General features: G+C 36.2%; 3 protein-coding genes across 5 annotated transcripts in view; 1 reads left to right on the top strand and 2 right to left on the bottom strand.

Annotated features, from left to right (window-relative positions):
• Positions 1-5,746, bottom strand: part of phactr2 (phosphatase and actin regulator 2) — a 36,655-nt gene extending 30,909 nt beyond the window's left edge. For 2 of the 3 annotated variants that reach the window (XM_039672903.2, XM_089116992.1), the window contains exon 1: positions 5,371-5,746. In XM_039672903.2, the coding sequence (XP_039528837.2) occupies positions 5,371-5,503 (133 nt within the window). In that variant the 5' untranslated portion in view covers positions 5,504-5,746. The remainder of the gene's footprint in view (positions 1-5,370) is intronic. The other variant, XM_039672906.2, reaches the window with a different exon arrangement.
• Positions 5,747-6,601: 855 nt separating this feature from the next.
• On the top strand, positions 6,602-10,801 carry agt (angiotensinogen). The gene is made up of 5 exons (XM_039672912.2): positions 6,602-6,733; positions 7,812-8,597; positions 9,522-9,792; positions 10,037-10,187; positions 10,393-10,801. The coding sequence occupies exons 2-5, from the start codon at positions 7,838-7,840 to the stop codon at positions 10,567-10,569; spliced, it is 1,359 nt and encodes a 452-aa protein (XP_039528846.2). The 5' UTR covers positions 6,602-6,733; positions 7,812-7,837; the 3' UTR covers positions 10,570-10,801.
• Positions 10,802-11,221: 420 nt separating this feature from the next.
• Positions 11,222-18,969, bottom strand: cog2 (component of oligomeric golgi complex 2). Its single transcript, XM_039672902.2, has 18 exons — positions 18,774-18,969; positions 18,008-18,169; positions 17,780-17,845; positions 17,614-17,694; positions 17,435-17,535; positions 16,393-16,501; positions 16,048-16,227; positions 15,757-15,881; positions 15,531-15,657; positions 15,287-15,426; positions 14,085-14,146; positions 13,795-13,946; positions 13,537-13,719; positions 13,376-13,448; positions 13,130-13,272; positions 12,259-12,398; positions 11,963-12,143; positions 11,222-11,873 (listed from the first exon to the last, which is right to left on the bottom strand). Exons 1-18 carry the CDS (start codon positions 18,828-18,830, stop codon positions 11,766-11,768), a joined length of 2,190 nt encoding a protein of 729 aa, XP_039528836.2. The 5' UTR covers positions 18,831-18,969; the 3' UTR covers positions 11,222-11,765.
• Positions 18,970-19,352: the final 383 nt, after the last annotated feature.

Consider the following 19,352-nt stretch of genomic DNA (forward strand, 5'->3'; position numbering starts at 1 on the left):
TTTTTCCTCTCATGGCGACAGTCTCTTTGTTCCAAAACGGTATAAAGTTACGTAGTTTGAAAGAAATAGTTTTTGATTGTGAATAAAAATGTTAAAAAATTGATTAATAAAAATGAATGATTGAAGTAATACTTTGTGTGCTTCATTAGACTTCTTTAAAGTAGAAATCAGATTTGATATTTAAAAACACTGTTAATTACAATATCTAGCTGAAAGCACTAAATAAAACAAAGACTTGAAACTTGACTTGGACTTGGCCTTTTGGGACACAGTGAACAAAGTTTTAATCTTAAAATATTTTCTATTATAACATGCAAAAACAACTATGCAAGACATCTGTAGCCCTGAGCTGTTGAAACATTGTCCTGACTAGTTTATAATGTGAACTTTTTTTATAAATCCATTTGCTGACCGTAATTGTGAAGAAATTACACACTTCACCATTCAGATCTATTCGACAGCAACTGTGACATGCTTTCATATCAGTCATAGCAGTGGATTGTGGAGGGGCAGTCTTTAAGCAGACTAAATGAATGGAGATGCACGGCATACATGCACGGGTTTTTTCTAAAAAAACAAAAATAAAAAAGTAGTGGTTGTCCTTTCTCTCTTACATTTACCGGTACCGGTCCATTGTTAAGTGGTCTGGTAGCAGTTAATGCTAGTAATCTAAACTAAGCATAAAACACATCAATCAGGGGATATATATATATACATATATATATATATATATATATATATATATATATATATATATATATGAAGAGTTCAGATGCAAAAGCCTCTAAATGCCATTTGAAATTTTCTTCTTGAATGATGATTTTTATCAAACTTGTATATTTAAGTTCAGTAATTTCACTCAAATAACAATTTATAGGTAATCATCATTGCCATTTAAGTGAAATCACTGAACTTAAATATACAAGCTTGATAAAAATGATCATTCTAGAAGAAAATTTCAAATGGCACTTAGAGGCTTTTGCATCTGAACTCTTCATATATTAGTAGTCAAAGTCCAGTGAGCAATTAATTAGTGTTCCCTGTGTTGTTGAAACAGCACTATTGCAAGCAACACACTGAGATATTCCTGTGTGCTTTTTTGCTATTGTGAAACTAGACTGTGACATTTTAACCAAGTGAAGTTACCTTTTGCTTTTTAAGTTAACCAGTGCTGAGAGAAAAGCACATAGTGTGATGGAAATATTTGAGTCTTTTAAGTAATAGTGCCGTCACTGATTTACACGCTACAAAAGCAGGTTATGTTATGACCCAAGCCATACCCAGCACAATTACTTTTTTTAACTGTAACCAAAACCATACCAAGACTGACAATACTAAGTAACATTGCCCTGCTGGGTTGACTCATGAAAAAACTATAATCGTGTCTAAAAAAATGTTTTAAAAAATTGTTAAAATAAAAGAGAGAATATTTCATATTTTTCTGTGGGTGCTCAATTAGCACATATGATGTGTGTCTTAGCTCAAAATGCACAAAAAAAATCAGTAAATAGACATCCTTTAGTTAAAATGTTGCATAACTGCAGATGCCATCCCCATCCACTCAGCTCTAAAAGTACAACGGAGCATAGCAATTACAGATGAAAGGCATGATGGCCCATCTTCACATGTGCCCTTTGTGTGTCTGCCGAGAACACCCACACTGTCTGACGCATAGAGCTGCTTTACGCTCCTACCAAAGATGAAGCTGAACATGAAGAAGGAGAAAAGGTGGATGGGAGAGTGAGAGAATGAGACAGAAAGGCTGGTGGACATTAAGGAATATACCTGTCAGGAACCACAGGTACCACCGTTTCTACTCTACAAAGTCAACATCAATGACAACCTTTACATGCACATCTAAATTCTGGTTAAGCCTTTATTTAGAGAAAATTAAAAAGATGTTTATTCTACCATTCTAACGTGAAAAATGCTGGCTTTGGAAATTTATTATGCAGTGAGATGGTCTTCAGTGTCCGTTCTCACTCTTTCTCTCTGATTCCCTCTGACTTATTATGCCGCCATTGGCATCTTATACTTGTACCATTGACAAGTTACAGCCTTGTCAGCAATATGTTAAACTGACATATGTTAGCTTTTACTAATTCTTTATTTCTATACATGAAAAAAGTGGTGCGTAAAAGCGGCTTGCTTCAATAAAAGCAACTATCATAAAACTTAGTTCATGAATTCTATATCGTCTGTATCACAAAGAATGAATTCAAATAACAAGTCGGTGTTGACACTCGGTATCTACCATGAAACTCTTATTCAAAGACTGTTAAAAATCCATCCAGAGGTGAGAAAAACAAGCTTTTAAGAGGGTAAAGAAACGAGAAGGGTGTTTAACGAGTTCTGTCTCCAGCGCATCATTAGTAAAGGGCAGCCACTCTCGGCAGCCCGGCTCCGCTGGCCTCCATCTCTGTCATTACATGACTAATTGTGTGCAGAAAAGGACGGCACACATGCTCACACCAGCATCAAAGGAAGCAAAACCTACAATTTCATCCAAACAAACAGAGTGTGTGGAGGCTTTCTCTCAGTGCCTTTTCACCATGTCGCACAGTGTGAAAGACAAAGTGCCGGTTGCGTCGAAAGCAAACCACTGATGGATGTATATTTAAACGTGTCCCCTTCTCGAAACGCATTGACGGGATCTTTGTAAAGACTGTATATAGATTGTGAAGTGATAGCAGGCAGAGGATGTACACTAAGTTGCATTAAGTGGTTGCAGGAACACAAGCAAGACATTATGAAATATTAATGTGAGGCTTTGTGAAAAACAGTCATGGGGTTAGACTTCAAACATTTCAGCACAGAGTGATTCTTGGACATTAGACACAAGGGTTCAGAGCCATACTGACAAGGAGAGAAGCTAACGTCCAAGGAAATCTGAAGGAACACACACCCTGGTGGACACGAGGTGAAACTACAAGAAAGATTCTAGCCCAGGTGTCAACAACAAAGCACAAAAATCAGTTCAACTGTGCTGTTGCATATTTAAAAGAATTTTCAAGTTTTATCAACAGGAATAATGTTGATTATTAGTTTCTTTTTTCCATTATGTATGTAATTATTTGTTAAACTATACAGAGTGAAAGTGACATGTGAAGGCCAAGTATGGTATCCCACTCGGAATTTGACTTCTGCATTTAACCCATCCAGTTAGTGCACACACATTAGGAGAAGTGAATAGTGAACACACATATTGCAAACCATGACATCCGGAGCATTGGGATGCCATATGCTGTGGCACCGGGGGAGCGATTAGGGGTTAGGCTAGGCACCTAACTAGATTTGAACAAGCAACTTTTGGGTTACTAGTCAGACTTGCTAACTATTAGTCCACGACTGCCCAGTGTTTTAAAATGGAACTTATTCAGGCAAAGCTAATGTGTTCAATACTGTAACAATGTTACAGTATTGCAGAAATGACACAGTCATTTACAGTATTGTAAATGGAGGGTTTAAAAGGAAAAGTATTTTTCATAAAGCACTTACATTAATTATTAAGTCCTCTTTATAATTTGAGTTTAATCAATATGTTTTCGAAATTGCCCATTACCGTTGGGACTACTTCTCAAGGTGGATGAACCTCTGGTTATATGTTACTGAAGTGGATGGAGTTTGCTGATGTAAACAGTGATTTAAAGTAAAATCTATTTATCATTGTGTATTTTTTGATAAAGTTACTTACTGGGGCTACATTAGCATTAGTCTTATAGCACTCATTTTAAAAGAATTATTTTTTTTTTTTTAACACAATAACCAAAATATACTTGTTTTGTCAAAATAATTTTCTGTACTTGAAATGCCACTGTCAATTGAGTTTAAACTGTACTGAACAGTTAGACTTTAAGGCCAATGTCTAAAACAAAACACTGAAATCTTTAACTGTTCACAGACACGTGAGGCACTTTAACTGAATTCATTTTACATATAAACAGACCTCTGAAGAACATTTTTTAATTCTTAACTGTTTATCTGTGAATATGTGACCCACATACAGAGTTCATAATAATAAACGACTCAATTTATATCTAGAACCTTGATAGAACAAAAACAAAATAAGAATAAAAAGCTTGAGCATGGTTAACTGAAAGGTGAGCTGTCAGGAAGTGGTTTTAAACTGTCATTTCTATAGATATCTCACTCAGCTCAAAATTACCAAAGATGTGTCTCAAGTCATACAAAGGAATGATTTTTTATATGGCTATCCAGTAACAGCATCAATAACGAGGCAATTAGCCGGAAAGTGCACAGAGGCCATTTGAAAAAAAAAAAAATTCTATTTGCCTTGGACATCTGAACTATGAATAGTTTGTATATAAAACAGAACACTGAGTTTAACAATATAAGCTTTTGAACTGTTAGTACTTCTGACAAATTTCCATATGAGACAACCTTTCATCAGAGATTGTGCTTGAAAAATGTGTCAGACAACTGGGCTGCTGCTCAAGTTTAACTTAAAGGTTACAGGACAATGTGGGTGATAACCTTTCAACCAGACTCGTGTTTACTAAATACAGTTGGTTTAGAAATGATATCTGTCCTGTGTGGTAGGACGAGAAACAGACAACAAAACATTTAACACAGGCCTACACAAAACTTTACAAGAATTACACTTTAGGACTTTTCGTGATTCATGTCATGATTAAGCAAAACAAAAAAAACATAAATGGTAGCTTATTAAGATTGCAATTCATGCTGTATATTGGTTTATTTAAGCCCTTGTTATTTGACTGAATCATTATGAATTCAAAAGACATCATTCTTAAAGATATTTAAGATATTATCACTGCTGAACTTAGGTTTTTTTTAATTATTATTATTATTCCAGATATAGCCTCAAATGGCAGCATGTGTTTAGGAACCGAAGATATATTGTGTTTTGTCATTTTATCTTTTGCAAGAGCATGCATGGTCATTTATCAGCTCGCATGCATGATTTGTCAATATCCTGTTTGCAAGCGGTCTTGAATTGAAACCAGTGCTCGGACAAGGCTACTGCATAAAGGCCCACCAGATGTAATCTTCCGTGCAGTCTTAAATTACACAACAACATATCAACATATTCTCATTAGATTCAGACAATGGAACGCCTAATACACATAATAAACGTTTGGACATTTTGAAAAATAAAGAGACACAAAAAAAAATCAATATAACAAAGTAAATAACATATATAACAATAATAACAATATTCCTTCAGAAAACAGGTCAATCAATTAGGTCAAACATCACTGAAAAGGGCATTACTGCTCCTGCACATATGATTGTTGGCACAATCAGACATTGATTAAAATAATCAATTAAATATAATAATAATAATAATAATAATAATAATAATAATGTTAATAAAGATCATCCTACCTGAGCATGCTGAGCGGAGCCTGGTGAATATTCTGGATCTAAAAGCAGAAGTGTCACTTAAAGAACGAACTCGAAATACAGGAAACACCTGAGGAAATGTCTTTAGGTATGAAAAACTGTCTTCCTCCGCCATTATACAGTTTTGTTTGTATTATTATTTCTATAAAAGTTAAATTCGTTTCAGTATCCTGTAATCTCGTTGTCAAGGTAACACTTCTAAATCTGATGCTGAATTCTGTTTGAAGAGTTACCCGTCTGTCAGTCGGTTGTAATGGGGAACCCTGTTCACCTGTTTTAAGGGAACTTTTTTAAAACACGAAGTCGACAAGGCTACTTCTCTTTGAGTCTCATGAAATGTTCCTCTGCAAATAATCCTCTGCGTTACATCAGAAAATGAGACAGAAACGGAAACACCTCCATCAAATAGATAATCATCTACACAGACTTTTATCCGGAGGAAGACTGAGGTCACGCAGCGCCTTACAGCTGCAGTTACGAATCATTCCTGTGAGAGGCGTTATGGAATGGATTTAATGCGGATATACATGTATTCAAATACAAAAACATGTAGCCTATAAGGTGTTAAAAAGGATAGTTCAACCAAAAGTGAAAATCGTTCTGTCATCATTTACTCACCCATATGTCGTTCCAAACCTAAATGAGCTTCTTTCTTCTGTTGAACACAAACAAATACTGGGATCCATCAACTGTGTGCTTTTTTGGTTACCAACAATCTTTAAAATATCTTCTTTTGTGTTCAACAGAAGAAACCCATAGGCTACAGTGTTGGGACAACATGTGGGTGAGAAAATTATGACAAAATTTACATTTTTGGGTGAACTAACTCTTTAAATATAGGCAAACACATAAGGGCATCACCTTCAAATTAGACATTAAGATAAAATGGTATAATAAGAGCTATTTTTATTGCACATATGTTTTAAACATTTGTAAAACACAAGTATTAATCTTAATTTATGTATATGGGCCAAAATTATACTATTAAAAAATGACCTTTTCTCCTGTTGTGACATAGGTCTTTAGGCAATTGCACATAAGGGGTTCAAAGAATATGACTCACCCCGTTTCCTGTTTTTCATCTTATGAACATCACCTCCATGTCATAGTGTTCACTCCACCGACCATTCTGACATCACGTTTTAGGTAAATATGGCAGTGTGTGGTCGTATCTGACTGAGCTGTTTATCAACACACAGAAGCCGGTTTGAAGCTGCTGAACATTGGGGAAATCTGAGTGTCCCAATACTGTGTTAATATGTAACTAGGGGACTGGTCATCATGCAATATGTTTTTAAATAAGACCCTCAGTCCACCAGCTCTAGAATCAGCAAAGCATCTGAAGGTAAACAGGAGATGTCTTTTATCCCTTTCACACTTTATAACTGATTATCTTTGAGTTGACATTAAATGATCCTGATAAGACTTTTTGTTTAGCTGAATTATGCTTGAAAATGATTACTAATCCAAACTATACTGCATCTAATTTGTGCACTGGGATTTTGGACTGTAAAATTAAGCATTTTCATGCTTAATTTAAAAATATTTAATTTTGATAAAATTAATACATATAAGTACAATGTAAAAGTAAATTGTAACTGTTTTATAGTTGACTAATTTAAAATACTTTCATCCTGTCACGGCGAAGGTGAATTTTCAACATTATTAATCCATTCTTCAGAGTCACGATCCTTCAGAAATCATTCTAATATGCTGATTTGCTGCCCAAGAAATATTCCATATTATTGCTAATGTTGAAAATACTTGTGCTGCTTAATTTTTTTATGTAAACCATAATACATTTTATTTTTTTCAGGATTCTTTGATGAATAGAAAGTTCAAAATAACAGCATTTTTAAAATGGAAACCCTGTGTGTTGGCTATTATATTATTTTTATATTTTGAGTCACCTGATCAATTTAATCAATCCTTGCTGAATAAAAGTTTTATTTTCTTAAAAAAAAATATTTGAATAATCTTAAAAATCTTATATAAAATCGAATATATTCATATACTTGTACATTTTATCTGAATGCTGCATTTTATTAAAAAAAAATTGTCCTGAGAAGAAGCTACTGGAATGTACTAATTTCATGCGTTGCTCCTTTAGGTCAAGTGTGAGTCATGTGTTTTCTGCTCTCTGGTTCAGTAGGGTTATTGGCCTCAAATGCAGCTCAGTACGGCTGCTGTAAGACAGAAACTAGTCAATTAATTCTGTGAAAATGGGGGTGGAAGAGCAAAGATCGATCAGCCACAGCAGAAAGCCCACTGTTGGTTCTGAAATACAAAAAAAAAAAAAGAAAAAAAGCAAAACCTGTTGATATGTCTACTGTAATTTAATGTAATGTGCAGTATGTTTTGTTAGTATTCTAACGCAATACCAAGTCCATTTCATAATCAAATCAGTTTTTTTAATCCCGTAGGTCCACATAGAGAATTTCCCAGCAAGATGTTCCTCACTATTTTAATAGTCTCCTGCTTTGCAATGGGAACGGCCAATCGAGTGTATGTCCACCCCTTCAATCTCTTTAGCTCTGAAAACATCAGCTGTGAGGTTATCCAGAATGAGCAACACAAGCCCTTGGAGACCGTCCATCCACTGACTCCTCTTCAAGACAGCACTGAGCCAGACCCACGACCTGGCAGCACCACAGAAAACCTGAAAAACCTCACTCAACGAACGGCTGTGTTAGCAGAGTTGCAGAATTATCTCGGGTTACGCATGTACCAGGCACTTAGTCGTACACAGAAGCATGCAAACACACTGCTTTCACCCCTGAACGCCTTTGGCGCTTTGGTGACCCTCTACTTGGGAGCATCCAAAAAGACTGCCATTTCTTACCAACAGCTGTTAGGACTCAACCTGGAGTCAGAAAAGGAAGACTGTGCGTACTTCATTGATGGACACACAGTGTTGCGGACACTCCAGGCCATCAGCGCTCATGTAGACGAATCCCGGAATGAGCTCAGGACCCTCGTGTGGACTTTCATTACCAGCGATGCTGATCTTTCCAAAGACTTTTTACGCGGAACACAAGACTTCTCAGACGACTCTTTCGTCCGAGCAGTGGACTTCTCACAGTCCAAGGATGCCGAGGAGCAAGTGAACAACTTCATTCAGAAAACATCAGACAGCAAGGTTAAGAACCTGTTTAAGGGTGTTAGTGCAAAAACTCACTTGCTGTTTGCTAGTTCGGTGCATTTTAAAGGTGAGTGGCTGTGATGTTATTCATTCAGAAATAGCCAGTCAACCAGACCTAATATATACAATCAGCCTCATTCAATTACATCTCATGTACATTTCTAAATATATAAACTTCATTAAGAATCTTGAAAGACTTTTAGAGAATTTGGATCTTTGGTCCTGAAGCCCGAAAGGGCGAGGTAGATTTTGAGTCACATCTTTCTCGCGTTATTTATTTTTTTCTTGGCTGTGTAACAACAAAACTGTTGGGCAAAAAAAGTCTCAATAATTTTTATAATTTTCCTTCATTTTTGCCCATATTTTCTAAGGTGAAAACAGTTCTGAAATGCCCCAAATTGCAAAAATTTACATTGCATGTTTTTTTTCTAAAGTTGTTTTTTTGAATACTTCCTTCATCTCGAGTATGTGGGGGAAAATGCACACACATATATATACACTCTAAAAAAATGCTGGGTTGTTTTAAACCAATTTTGGCTCAAATATGGACAAACTCAAACATTGGGTTAAAAAATGTTATTTAAAAATGTAACCCAATGGCTGGGTTTGTCCTTTGACCCAAATTTGGGTTAAAACAACCCAGCAATTTTTTTTGTGTGTATATATACATATTACACATTATATTCTTCTGTTGAACGCAACAGAAAGAAATAAAGTAGGAAACGCAATATAAATTAAATAAAATACAATTAACAAATTATATAGGTAACAGAAAAAAAATGTAGAACAAAATAAAACAATTGGCCTTTTTGTTGTTACATGCAACAACAACAACTACAACACCAATAAAGTATGCAAGAAATAGACTAATTGAAGCATTTATATATATATATATATATATATATATATATATATAATGAAATAAATTAATAAAAATCTCCTGCTGTAGGTTGGGTTTTCACAGGTAGTGTTTTTTCTTTTTTTTTTCCAGGTAACTGGAAAACTGCATTCCAACCTGAAGCAACCACTGATCAGGAATTCTGGACTCATGAGAATTCCAGTGTCAAAGTGCCCTTTATGATGCATACTGGAGACTACATGTTCCTCAATGATTCTCTCAGGAAGTGTTCAGTAGTCAAACTTGGTCTGAGTAAGAGAACCTATATGCTGCTAGCGTTGCCTCATGATGGAGCGAGCCTACAGCACATCGAGAAGCAGCTCTTAACAGTCATACCTAAATGGCATCGACATCTAAAAGAAAAGTGAGTGAATGTCATGGTTCTGTCACTTCGGTCAGTTATATTCTTAGCGTCCCTGTGTTTGTAATCTAGAGCTGGTTCTTTGTCTATATTCCCTATTTCTCTGCAATTGTATCCACGTCTCATGTTCTACCATTCCGTGACAGTATTTGTTTGCTCTGAGAAAATGCACACTGATGAATGTAAATAAAATGACTTTAAAGACAAAGATAGATTTACCAATTTGTGCTATCATATCTCTTGGCAGATATCTGGAACTAACTTTGCCCAAATTCTCCTTGACTGCTGTGACTGACCTGAGATCAGTACTATCTGAAATGGCAGTGGAGAAATACCTCATGGGCTCTGATGCCAATTTCAGAAGACTGAGCAGCAAGGAGAACTTCACTGTTGACAAGGTAAAGTTGTGTTTAGGGCAAGAGTCTGCACCAGCTGAAATCAAATAGAACCAATAGGATGTGACTTTAACAAGATTTGACCAGCTGTTACACTTACAAATAACTTCTGCCTTTTTAACCAACATTGTCAGCATGTTTCCTTTCATTACTGAAAACCAAATTCCAACAGGAAACTGTAAGCTATGTGCCTCTTTCCATCTCACAGGTTCTCAACAAAGTTGTGTTTGAGATGGCAGAGGGAGGATCGGAGGTTCAGAACAGAACTGAAGATAGAAGGGATCCCCACAAAGTCATGGTCAACCAGCCTTTCTTCTTTGCTATTGTAGAGGGAAACTCTAACGCCATACTCATGCTCGGCAAAATTATCAATCCAACAACTTAAAAACAATTTCAGTTTTGGTGACTTTATGTGATAATGTAAAGTGTTTTAATGCTTCCACTCAACTAGTAACTATATTTTAAAATAATAGATAGCATCAAGTCAAGGTCAACCAGGAATATTTTTTCTTAGAAAATCTGAATTAAATCTTTTTAGGGATGCTCAAGACGTTTTATATTTTAGTGTCTGCTAATTAAAAATGTTTAATAAAGAGGTGTTTGCTATGCATAACATATTTACTTGAAGTTGTTTTAATGATGTATTGATAATGAAATATGAACAAACTACATGTGTGCGATGTTAAAACAAAGTCTTTTTAGGAAAAAAAAAACATTTGGAGAAATTAATTATCCAAAAATGCAAAATGATTCAAGAATCCTGTCAATAAAAGCAATTGAACATTATGAAATATGTAATATCAATGACCCACATCTACTGTACTTCAGCCAGTAAATAGTGGATCAGTTAAGCACATGAGCAATAAACAAATGCTATTTAAAAAAAAAGTAAAAATTAGTTACTGTATCTAAAACACACACTACATATAGAGCGTCAACACACACTTCTAGTCTCTGACCTTTCGTAAATGTTTAACAAGGTCATTTGAGTAACAAATTAACTCTGGACACACACAAGCACACATATGTAGCTCATACCATCTTCATTTTTCTTTTATTGTTAATTTCTTAGTAAAGACCATTCTTACCCAGTGAAACAAACTCCAACACCCACTTGATATTTTATTTAAATAAGGAAAACGGTATTAAACCTCTTTAGCGTTTGCACTGTTGATGCTATTTGGCAGGGTTCACCAGAGCTAAAATCTGAGGAGTACAATTTCTGACAGATACAACTCAAGCCAAACACCTGCGTCGTGAGCAATTCTTTGTTGTAACCACATATGACAAGACACAAGAGCTTATAGCACATTATGAGTGCTGATTGGTTCATAAAACAAGCTCTATTCATTTTGAACCATAAATGACATTACTTTCCTGACCATTTAGTTCAACAATAAATAACTTATCGGAGAGTGAAACATCTTTTAGTGTGCTCCTTCTCCTGACAGTTGAGGGATTGCAGGACTCCATAAAACCATTCCTGGAGCAGATACTGAGCCATGTTGTTCTGAAGGCATTTGTATTAGTAACCATTTTAGACCCTACTTTTGATCTGGGCCCCTCCAGAGCCATTGTGGTTTAGGCCCCCGTCTGTTCCGTTGAGGCGAGATCTCTTGCCTCCTGTACCAGTTCCAGCAGAGACGAGAACATGGTGATGTCACTTGGCTGAAGACCCATCTTTTGAATCTTGGGGGAGAAGTACAAGTATAAGTACAAACCTTTTATATCAACCTCTTGATATAAAAGGAAAGCTAATCACTCATCAAGAACTATACCTGTTCTCCGAGATACTCCACATCCAGTGCCAGCTGCAGGCGGATCTTACTGTCATCTGACGGTCCTGCATTGATGCCTACGGTGCTGGTGGTGGCTGTTTTCCGAGCCTGTTTCAACCTCTTTAGACTTTCCTCCATCTTCCTCACTGAACTCAGCACATCCGATATAGTTTCGAAATATCTATTAAATACAGAGGTCCTTTTAAGTAAAAATATCTTCCGTATAGATTTTGCCAAAACTAATAAACTTGTTAACCTAGACATTCATGATTAATAAAAGTATGGCTCTGCTGTACCTATGAGTGCAGTCTGAGAGTGTGACCCGGAGCCACTCCTGGATGATGGAGTCTTTCACCACATTTTTGGAGTCGGTGACCAGCTGATGGAGTGGCCGAAGTGCGTTGTCCATATAGGCTGAGGCTCTGGTGGGAACTTCCTATTAATGAGAGAGAAACAAAAGTTTAGGCCAGAGCACTGAACACATTCCTGTTTGTGTGTAGAGGAAAATGTAAAATGGCAAAGCTTGCATTTTTTGAAAGAGTCACCCAAAAATGAAAATTCTGTCATCATTATGTTGCTCCAAACCTGTATGAGTTTCTTTCTTCTGTTGAACACAAAAGAAGATATTTTGAAGAATGTTGGTAACCAGGTAGTTGATGGTAGTGGTTGTCAATGGTTACCATCATTTGTCAAAATATCTTTTCATTTTTGGGCGAACTGTCCCTTTAAAATATGTAACCGAAGTAGCTACAGACTTTTTCTTCTGTATTGTAATGTACATTCAAGTGAAAAAATATTAAAAGAAAAAGATGTAGGGTAGGACTTCTATCTATCTGTTGTTGATTGATAGAGGCAGATCTAAAAGGGTGGGTTGAAGTCTGGCATTCATCAACAGGATGCATTTAGAAAATAAAAAGTGTGAATTTCCATTTCGTGTTGATGTACACAGCTTATTAGGGTGATGGCTAAAAAAAATTCTGTTTATAATAGAGTCAGAAAATAGAGAAATATATTATTTAAGTAAATATTTGATGGGAAAGAGTCAACCAAATCATTTATAAACATACTAAATCAATCCAAATGTGCTTTTTTTCTTTCAAGCCTGTCTCAGATCTTGACTCATAGATTCATTCTACATGACATTTAAATATTATATGAGCACTCAACCTTGTTGGTCCTTCGATAAAGTCTCGGTACTTCTGAAGCGCTTTTCAGGAAACGAACGCTCCTTTCTGTTAGATGCTGAGTCATTCTGCTGTTCAGTGTGGGGACGCAGCTGTTCAGGGACACCCTGGAATCCTGCAAGGCTTCTAAACCCCCAAGGAGAAAAAAAAAACTCATTACATAAGAAGATTAGAAATGGCATTAGTCTCAAAAAAAATCAGAAATGGCTTTAAACTCCACATAACAAACCTGAAACTAAGGTAAAGTTTTTGAATCCAATACCATCCAATTTTGTCCTGATCATCTCAGAGATATCTGGAATCTGGGAACAGAGTGAAAACCTTCCTCACTCGAAGCAAATAAGATCAAAATAGGACTTTAGCTCTGTGTGAAATGAAAATATGAATTACCTGCCCTTGTAACTTATCAACATCAGCTGCGATGAAGACAAGCTGCTTGGTAGACAAAACTGTGGGGCCACTGGTATCGCTGTCTGCGTCCTGTGATGTGCGGCTGGATGTGGAGGAGGCGGAGCTTGGGAGCGGCCTTACCAAATCTTTGCTAGTCTCTGGAGGTGACGTTTTTGTTAGAACCTGCGAGGTAAAAAAGAAATGATGTGAATAATAACCCTACTATGATTCATATTCCTTCGGCCTGGAATGCTTTACCTCTGTAATAAAGGTGCCGTATCTGGAGATCAGTTGCAACGTTAGCTTCCAAAACCGATGAGCAAGCGGTGGCAGATACACCTGGTCAGCCCAGCACCTGCACACACAGCTCCACAACACCTCGGTAACCTGAAGGTGGTAGCTGCCGCCCGCTGATGTTCACAAACACAAAGAGCAGACTGAGCAGCTTTATTCATCATAAAAAGCAGGTTAACAGATGTACAGAATTACCACATATACCTGTCAACATGGTCATTCTTACATATATTAACCCAAACACACTGACTGACCTGGAGATGCCTCTAGTCCATCGGCAATGGCATTTTCTAGACTTCCTGCAATCTCCTTGAACCTAAAAAAAATAGAATATATAATTATTTCAAAGTAACCTCAGCCTACATACTGTAGCAGTTATACATTTTCCCCTAATTTTTATGAGTCAAAAGCAATGACTGCATACAGGATATACAAGGATTTTGGACCTTTGACAAATACTAATTCTGTATTAAGCAGGACATTAAAGAACTGATTTGTAATCTAAAAGGTCAGGCTGGTAATGAAGAATCCATGACGCAGGTCCATATTTGGCTGAGTGTGACGTCCATGTGGGCTGACGCACAGGAAGCACGGGGGAATGAAACAGAGCAACAAACGACAAATGCGTTTTACTTATCAGACTTTTACCAATATTTATGGCCATTAAAGTCAGAAAACATTTACACTTGGACTGTCAGTTGTAACAAATAACTAAATGATTAATATAATATAATTAATCACTTAAAAATGTAAATAAACAAGTTAAAATAAAGATAAAAAAATATTAAATACCTCAACACCACTTACAAAGAAGAGCTTTTATCGTAAATATATTAGTGTAGTTTTCAGTATTTGTCTTAAAGTGTTCGATAACAACCGTAAATAGTAAACATTGCTTCAAATCCAAAATGTTAAACCATGAAACAAACAGCTCAAGAGCTTCTGAAGTTCACTACAAGACCTTAATTCCAAGAAAAGCAAACAATATACAGGCTTAACCAGCTTAAACAAACTAAGATATCAGTGGACTTTAAAATCAGTGAATGGTGCTGCTCAAACATCACAGAGCAAAGACTGTCCAGCCTAAAACACAGATCGATTCATATCCAGGGTGATTATCTCTCTTTAAATATATTGCACAAAGAACACAATCCAAGTAGCATATGAGATTCCAAAAAAACATGAGCATGAGTGACTCATAACTTTTTCTACAAACAAACAAAAAAATTGTACCTCTTCAAACAGACACAAAGTTTACAGAAAGCAGGTTACCAACAGAACACACATTTCAAGGAATCTCCTTCTCTGCACTTTTTGGAGTGTTGACTATTTATTCTCAGTAAATTATATCACACTGCAGGAAACAACCGGGTCAGAGAATATCCAGGCTGCATTGACCCAAAACACCAGCTCATGAACAGATAAAGCAGTGAAATGGCACAGTCGTCATTCTCACCGTAGCTGGAAGTACACTGGCAGGTTCCATTTGTTGTGAAAGCTCTGGTAGCTCGGATGTGCTCGCAGCCTCTTCACGCTCGCCTGGGAACCACACTGCCTCTCAAACTTGCGCACAAAATCCATGCTGACAGTGTATTTCTGCACAAGGAGAGCCACTCAATGAGATGTATGCCATTTTAATAATTTATTTCAATCTAAATAAAACAAACAACAATTCTGATGCAAGTTTATTCTTTGTTTACCTCATAAAATGCATCTGGGTTTCCTGGATTGAAAAGGGAAGGGATTCTTTCCTCAACACCTCTAATAATCTCAGGCCAAACAGAGTTCACCAGGAAGTCGTATCCTGGAACAATGTCGGCTTTATCACTGGGCATACAAAAGGGTAAACGCATTAAAATACTGTATGCTGTGAATATAATATGACAACAATGGCTCAATGCAGTTCACAGTGAATGTCAGTCATACCTAGAGATTGCCCCACCAGTCACCTCTCTCAGAAGTCTACAATGATGAGGCACAAACTCCAACAGCTTTGTGTACATCAACTTTAGGCCATTAGGGTTGGACTTGACAAACTGTTCAACTATTACCTGACAAAGAAATAACAGATATATATACAGATGGAGAAGCCATTGAGATAAATAACATATCCATTTACTTTGTGCTTGCAAAGCTCATAAAATTGGGATCTTAACAATGACAGTTATGCAAATTAGAATTGACTATTGCAGTATCCGAGTAATATGCAAAATGTACCTCTTCCATGTATGGTTTGACTAAGACCTGTCCGACCAGTGCCTCCGCATCCCTGGTCTTATCGATGGTGGCATATGTCCTGAGGCAATGGCGTACGATATCTACATTTAACGTCTGCAGGCCTTGGATCAATAAGCCTTCCAGGGACTGTTGAAGCATAGCTGTGATACCTGCTATTCTCTGGAACACAGAAAAAAACCCACAAAAAATAAGCAAGTAGACATCTCACATAAGTCTAAGAAGCATAATTACAGACTTTATTTAACCTGATTTATATTTTATAGTTATATTAGGCTATAAAGTGTCTAATAAACACAAGGGGTTATTTTAAGACTGGAAGCTCACCAGGCGGACTTTATCAAGCAATGGCATTCCTTTGCTTTGGACCGCATGAAACTGTAACTGGTTGAACTCGGTGGCAATCCGCTCTAGGATCTGACCTGCCAGAAGAGGACTTAAAAGAGCATAAAAAAGTGCTGTTCATATACAATGCTAAGTGTAATATTGAATGCAAAATTATAACAAAATCCTTTCCTTTAAGGGTTAGTTCACCCAAAAATGAAAATCATCCTATAATTTACTCAAGCCCAAAAGAGCGCATCCATCTATCTATCATTAAAAAAGGAATCCACACAGTTCCAGGGTGTTAATAAAAGCCTTTTATAAAGTGTTTTTGAAAAAAAACATCCACATTTATAACTTTATAGATTAAAATCATACACCTACATCACATGCCAGAACTTGACTCTCTCGTGAGCAGGCAGACAGTTACCGGGTTAAGTCTATAAAGTTATAAATATGGATATTTTTCTACAAAAAAGCATTGCTTCACTTCAGAAGTCCTTTATGGACACCCTGGATCTGTATGGATTACTTTTATGATGGATGGATGGACTTCAAAAAAATGGCACCATTCACTCCCATTGTAAAGCTTGGAAGAGCCTGGATATTTTTTTTAATATAACTCTTGATTTTGTTTGGCTGAAAGAAGAAAGTCATTTACATCTAGGATGGCTTGAGGCTGAGTAAAAGTTAAATTTGGGTGAACTATTCCTTTAAGCAATGAGTCATTTATCAATCGAAGTTGTTTAGGAAATCTACTGTATAGCTTGAGGTCAGTATGATTTTTTTTTTAAATAATGAATACTTTTATTCAGCAAAAACAACACATTAAATTAAAATTGTATCATGGTTTCAAAAAATATTAAGCTAAGCTATTTACAAGACTGGAGTAATTCCTGAAAATTTAGCTTTGCCATCACAGGAATAAATCAAATTATAAAATATATTAAAATTGGTCAATTGTAATAACATTTCAGAGTATTACTCTTTCTTTTTACTTTAGCCTTGATGAGTCTCGTTGTGTTCTTCTAAATGCTTAACATACCTGCTGGTCTCGAGTGACGTTGTATCTTTGGTGTTTTGATGAAGAATTTTCTCAATCTTCTCCACTGATCTCACAACTTGGATGAGTCTTAACACACAGAGCTACAGAAGACACAATGTTGGACAATGCGTGTAAAGTGGTGACAGGGTACTTTACAATAAAATGTACAAGTGTCTTACCTTCTTTTTTTGAATGTCATCTTGCTTGGATAACTGGTTGTCTATAGCTTCAATAACTTCATTCACAGAGGATCTCAAACTCTGCACATGAGAGGAAGATACTTAGATGATGACCTAATGGAATCTGATAAATTTAAAGGTTTTCACTGAAGTGTTCAGCACTTACCAGCACCTCCTCACGTAACTGCCCAAGAGGGACAGAGAGTTGATTGAGGGCTTTATCCATTCCAACCTAAAACATAGATACATACTTTTCTGTCACTCAGGGAAACAATAAGCCAATAAAGTATGTGGCAAAAAACAAGAGGTACTAATATTAGAATAAGAAAAAGTACACAATCTTTGGTAGCACATAATTTCTGCTGAAAATATTGTATAGCATTCAAAGACTCACAAGATTGGTGGACAGATTAACAAAATCTGCATAGTCTTTATTGATAAGCTCGACCATGGCTGTTTTGAGGAGTCTGTAATATTGCTCCAGATCTTCACGCATCTCCTCCAGCTGGACACGCTTTCTGCAATCAGCCACAAATATGTCCACGTCGAAATCATCCTGCATGGAAATATTTGACATCAAAATGCCATCAAAAATGGTTTCAAATGATTAGACAAACACATTAAGAAACTGAAGAACAGTTAGGAAATCAATATAGAGAACATCACAATTGTTATAGTATCGAGTTGATATTTCATAATCATATTAGGACTGATTATAAACATACATTTTAAATTGATAACATGCATCACCTGTCCTTTATGTAAAATATTATATTACATATGTTTGAGGGTCTTAAAGTGGCCAGAAGCTAAGGTTTTCTAAATGGTGCACTGTGACGCACTGTAAAAGTTCACTAACTTTATAAAGTCAGTGACATTTCTGAAAAGAGCACCCATGATTTGTGAGGGTTAAAAGTTTAATAATTCATGTCCAATGTGTTAAGTAAAATTAACATCATAAAAGCGACAAAAGAGGTGAAAAAGAAAGACATTTCTAAATGTTTCTTATCGTCTCCCCAAAAAATAACGTCAGTAAAGTCTGAACAGCGTTAAGTTGATCGAGCAGTACTTCAAAATATACAACACACACACTAAACAAGAAATTAAGTTAGTTACTGTACAGCTAAATGCAGGCTCTATAGTTGATACAGCAAACCCACCTTCATAAACTCGTCTTTGTCGAAACACAAAGAATCGGGCCCCTTTGGTAAAGTCATCGTTGTTTTAAGCCGGGGCACAAAACAAAATAATCTGCAAATGTATTACCGATTTTAACTGTGAAGCCTATTTGCTACATTTCATTTCAAATGATATAGTAAACGATTCAACTTCCGCAAACATGGCACACGCTAACGATTAGGTGGAAAATACAAAACCCTACAATCTCTGAAAGCAAGATTGTCTGTGAATAGCGCCCCAATTGACTTTCAGCGGTACTGCAGCATATCTATAATACGCATCCCCTTGAATATTACTTTATTCCTGTTATATAACCGGTGTTATAATAAAAAATAAAAACCAGTGAGAAACTGCAGGGTGAAAACTTACTTGCTCAATAAGACTAGAATGCTGCAAGCACTAATGTAACAATTTCATATTTTTTTACTAGGCTATCAATATTTTAAATTCATGGCCCAGTTTTAAAGACTGGATTATGGCATTTAAATGGGTTTCTATAAAAGTGCCTTAGAAAAATAAAATTAGGCTGCTGGTGTACATCTTGAGACAAAACATTTTTA

Source organism: Pimephales promelas, chromosome 11 (genome assembly GCF_988280905.1).
Source record: "Pimephales promelas chromosome 11, fPimPro1.hap1.1, whole genome shotgun sequence".
In the NCBI taxonomy this organism is placed as follows: Eukaryota; Metazoa; Chordata; class Actinopteri; order Cypriniformes; family Leuciscidae; genus Pimephales; species Pimephales promelas.

Bases quoted from the DNA above. Each gene is read 5' to 3' on its own strand.
- cog2 (XM_039672902.2), bottom strand. From the start codon at position 18,830: ATGACTTTACCAAAGGGGCCCGATTCTTTGTGTTTCGACAAAGACGAG. The intron at 17,846-18,007 runs GTGAGTCTTTGA...TCTATGTTTTAG, and splicing joins TTAATCTGTCCACCAATCTT to GTTGGAATGGATAAAGCCCT. The intron at 17,536-17,613 runs GTAAGACACTTG...TGTCTTCTGTAG, and splicing joins ATGACATTCAAAAAAAGAAG to CTCTGTGTGTTAAGACTCAT.
- agt (XM_039672912.2), top strand. From the start codon at position 7,838: ATGTTCCTCACTATTTTAATAGTCTCCTGCTTTGCAATGGGAACGGCC. The intron at 8,598-9,521 runs GTGAGTGGCTGT...TTTTTTTTCCAG, and splicing joins TAGTTCGGTGCATTTTAAAG to GTAACTGGAAAACTGCATTC. The intron at 10,188-10,392 runs GTAAAGTTGTGT...TCCATCTCACAG, and splicing joins AGAACTTCACTGTTGACAAG to GTTCTCAACAAAGTTGTGTT.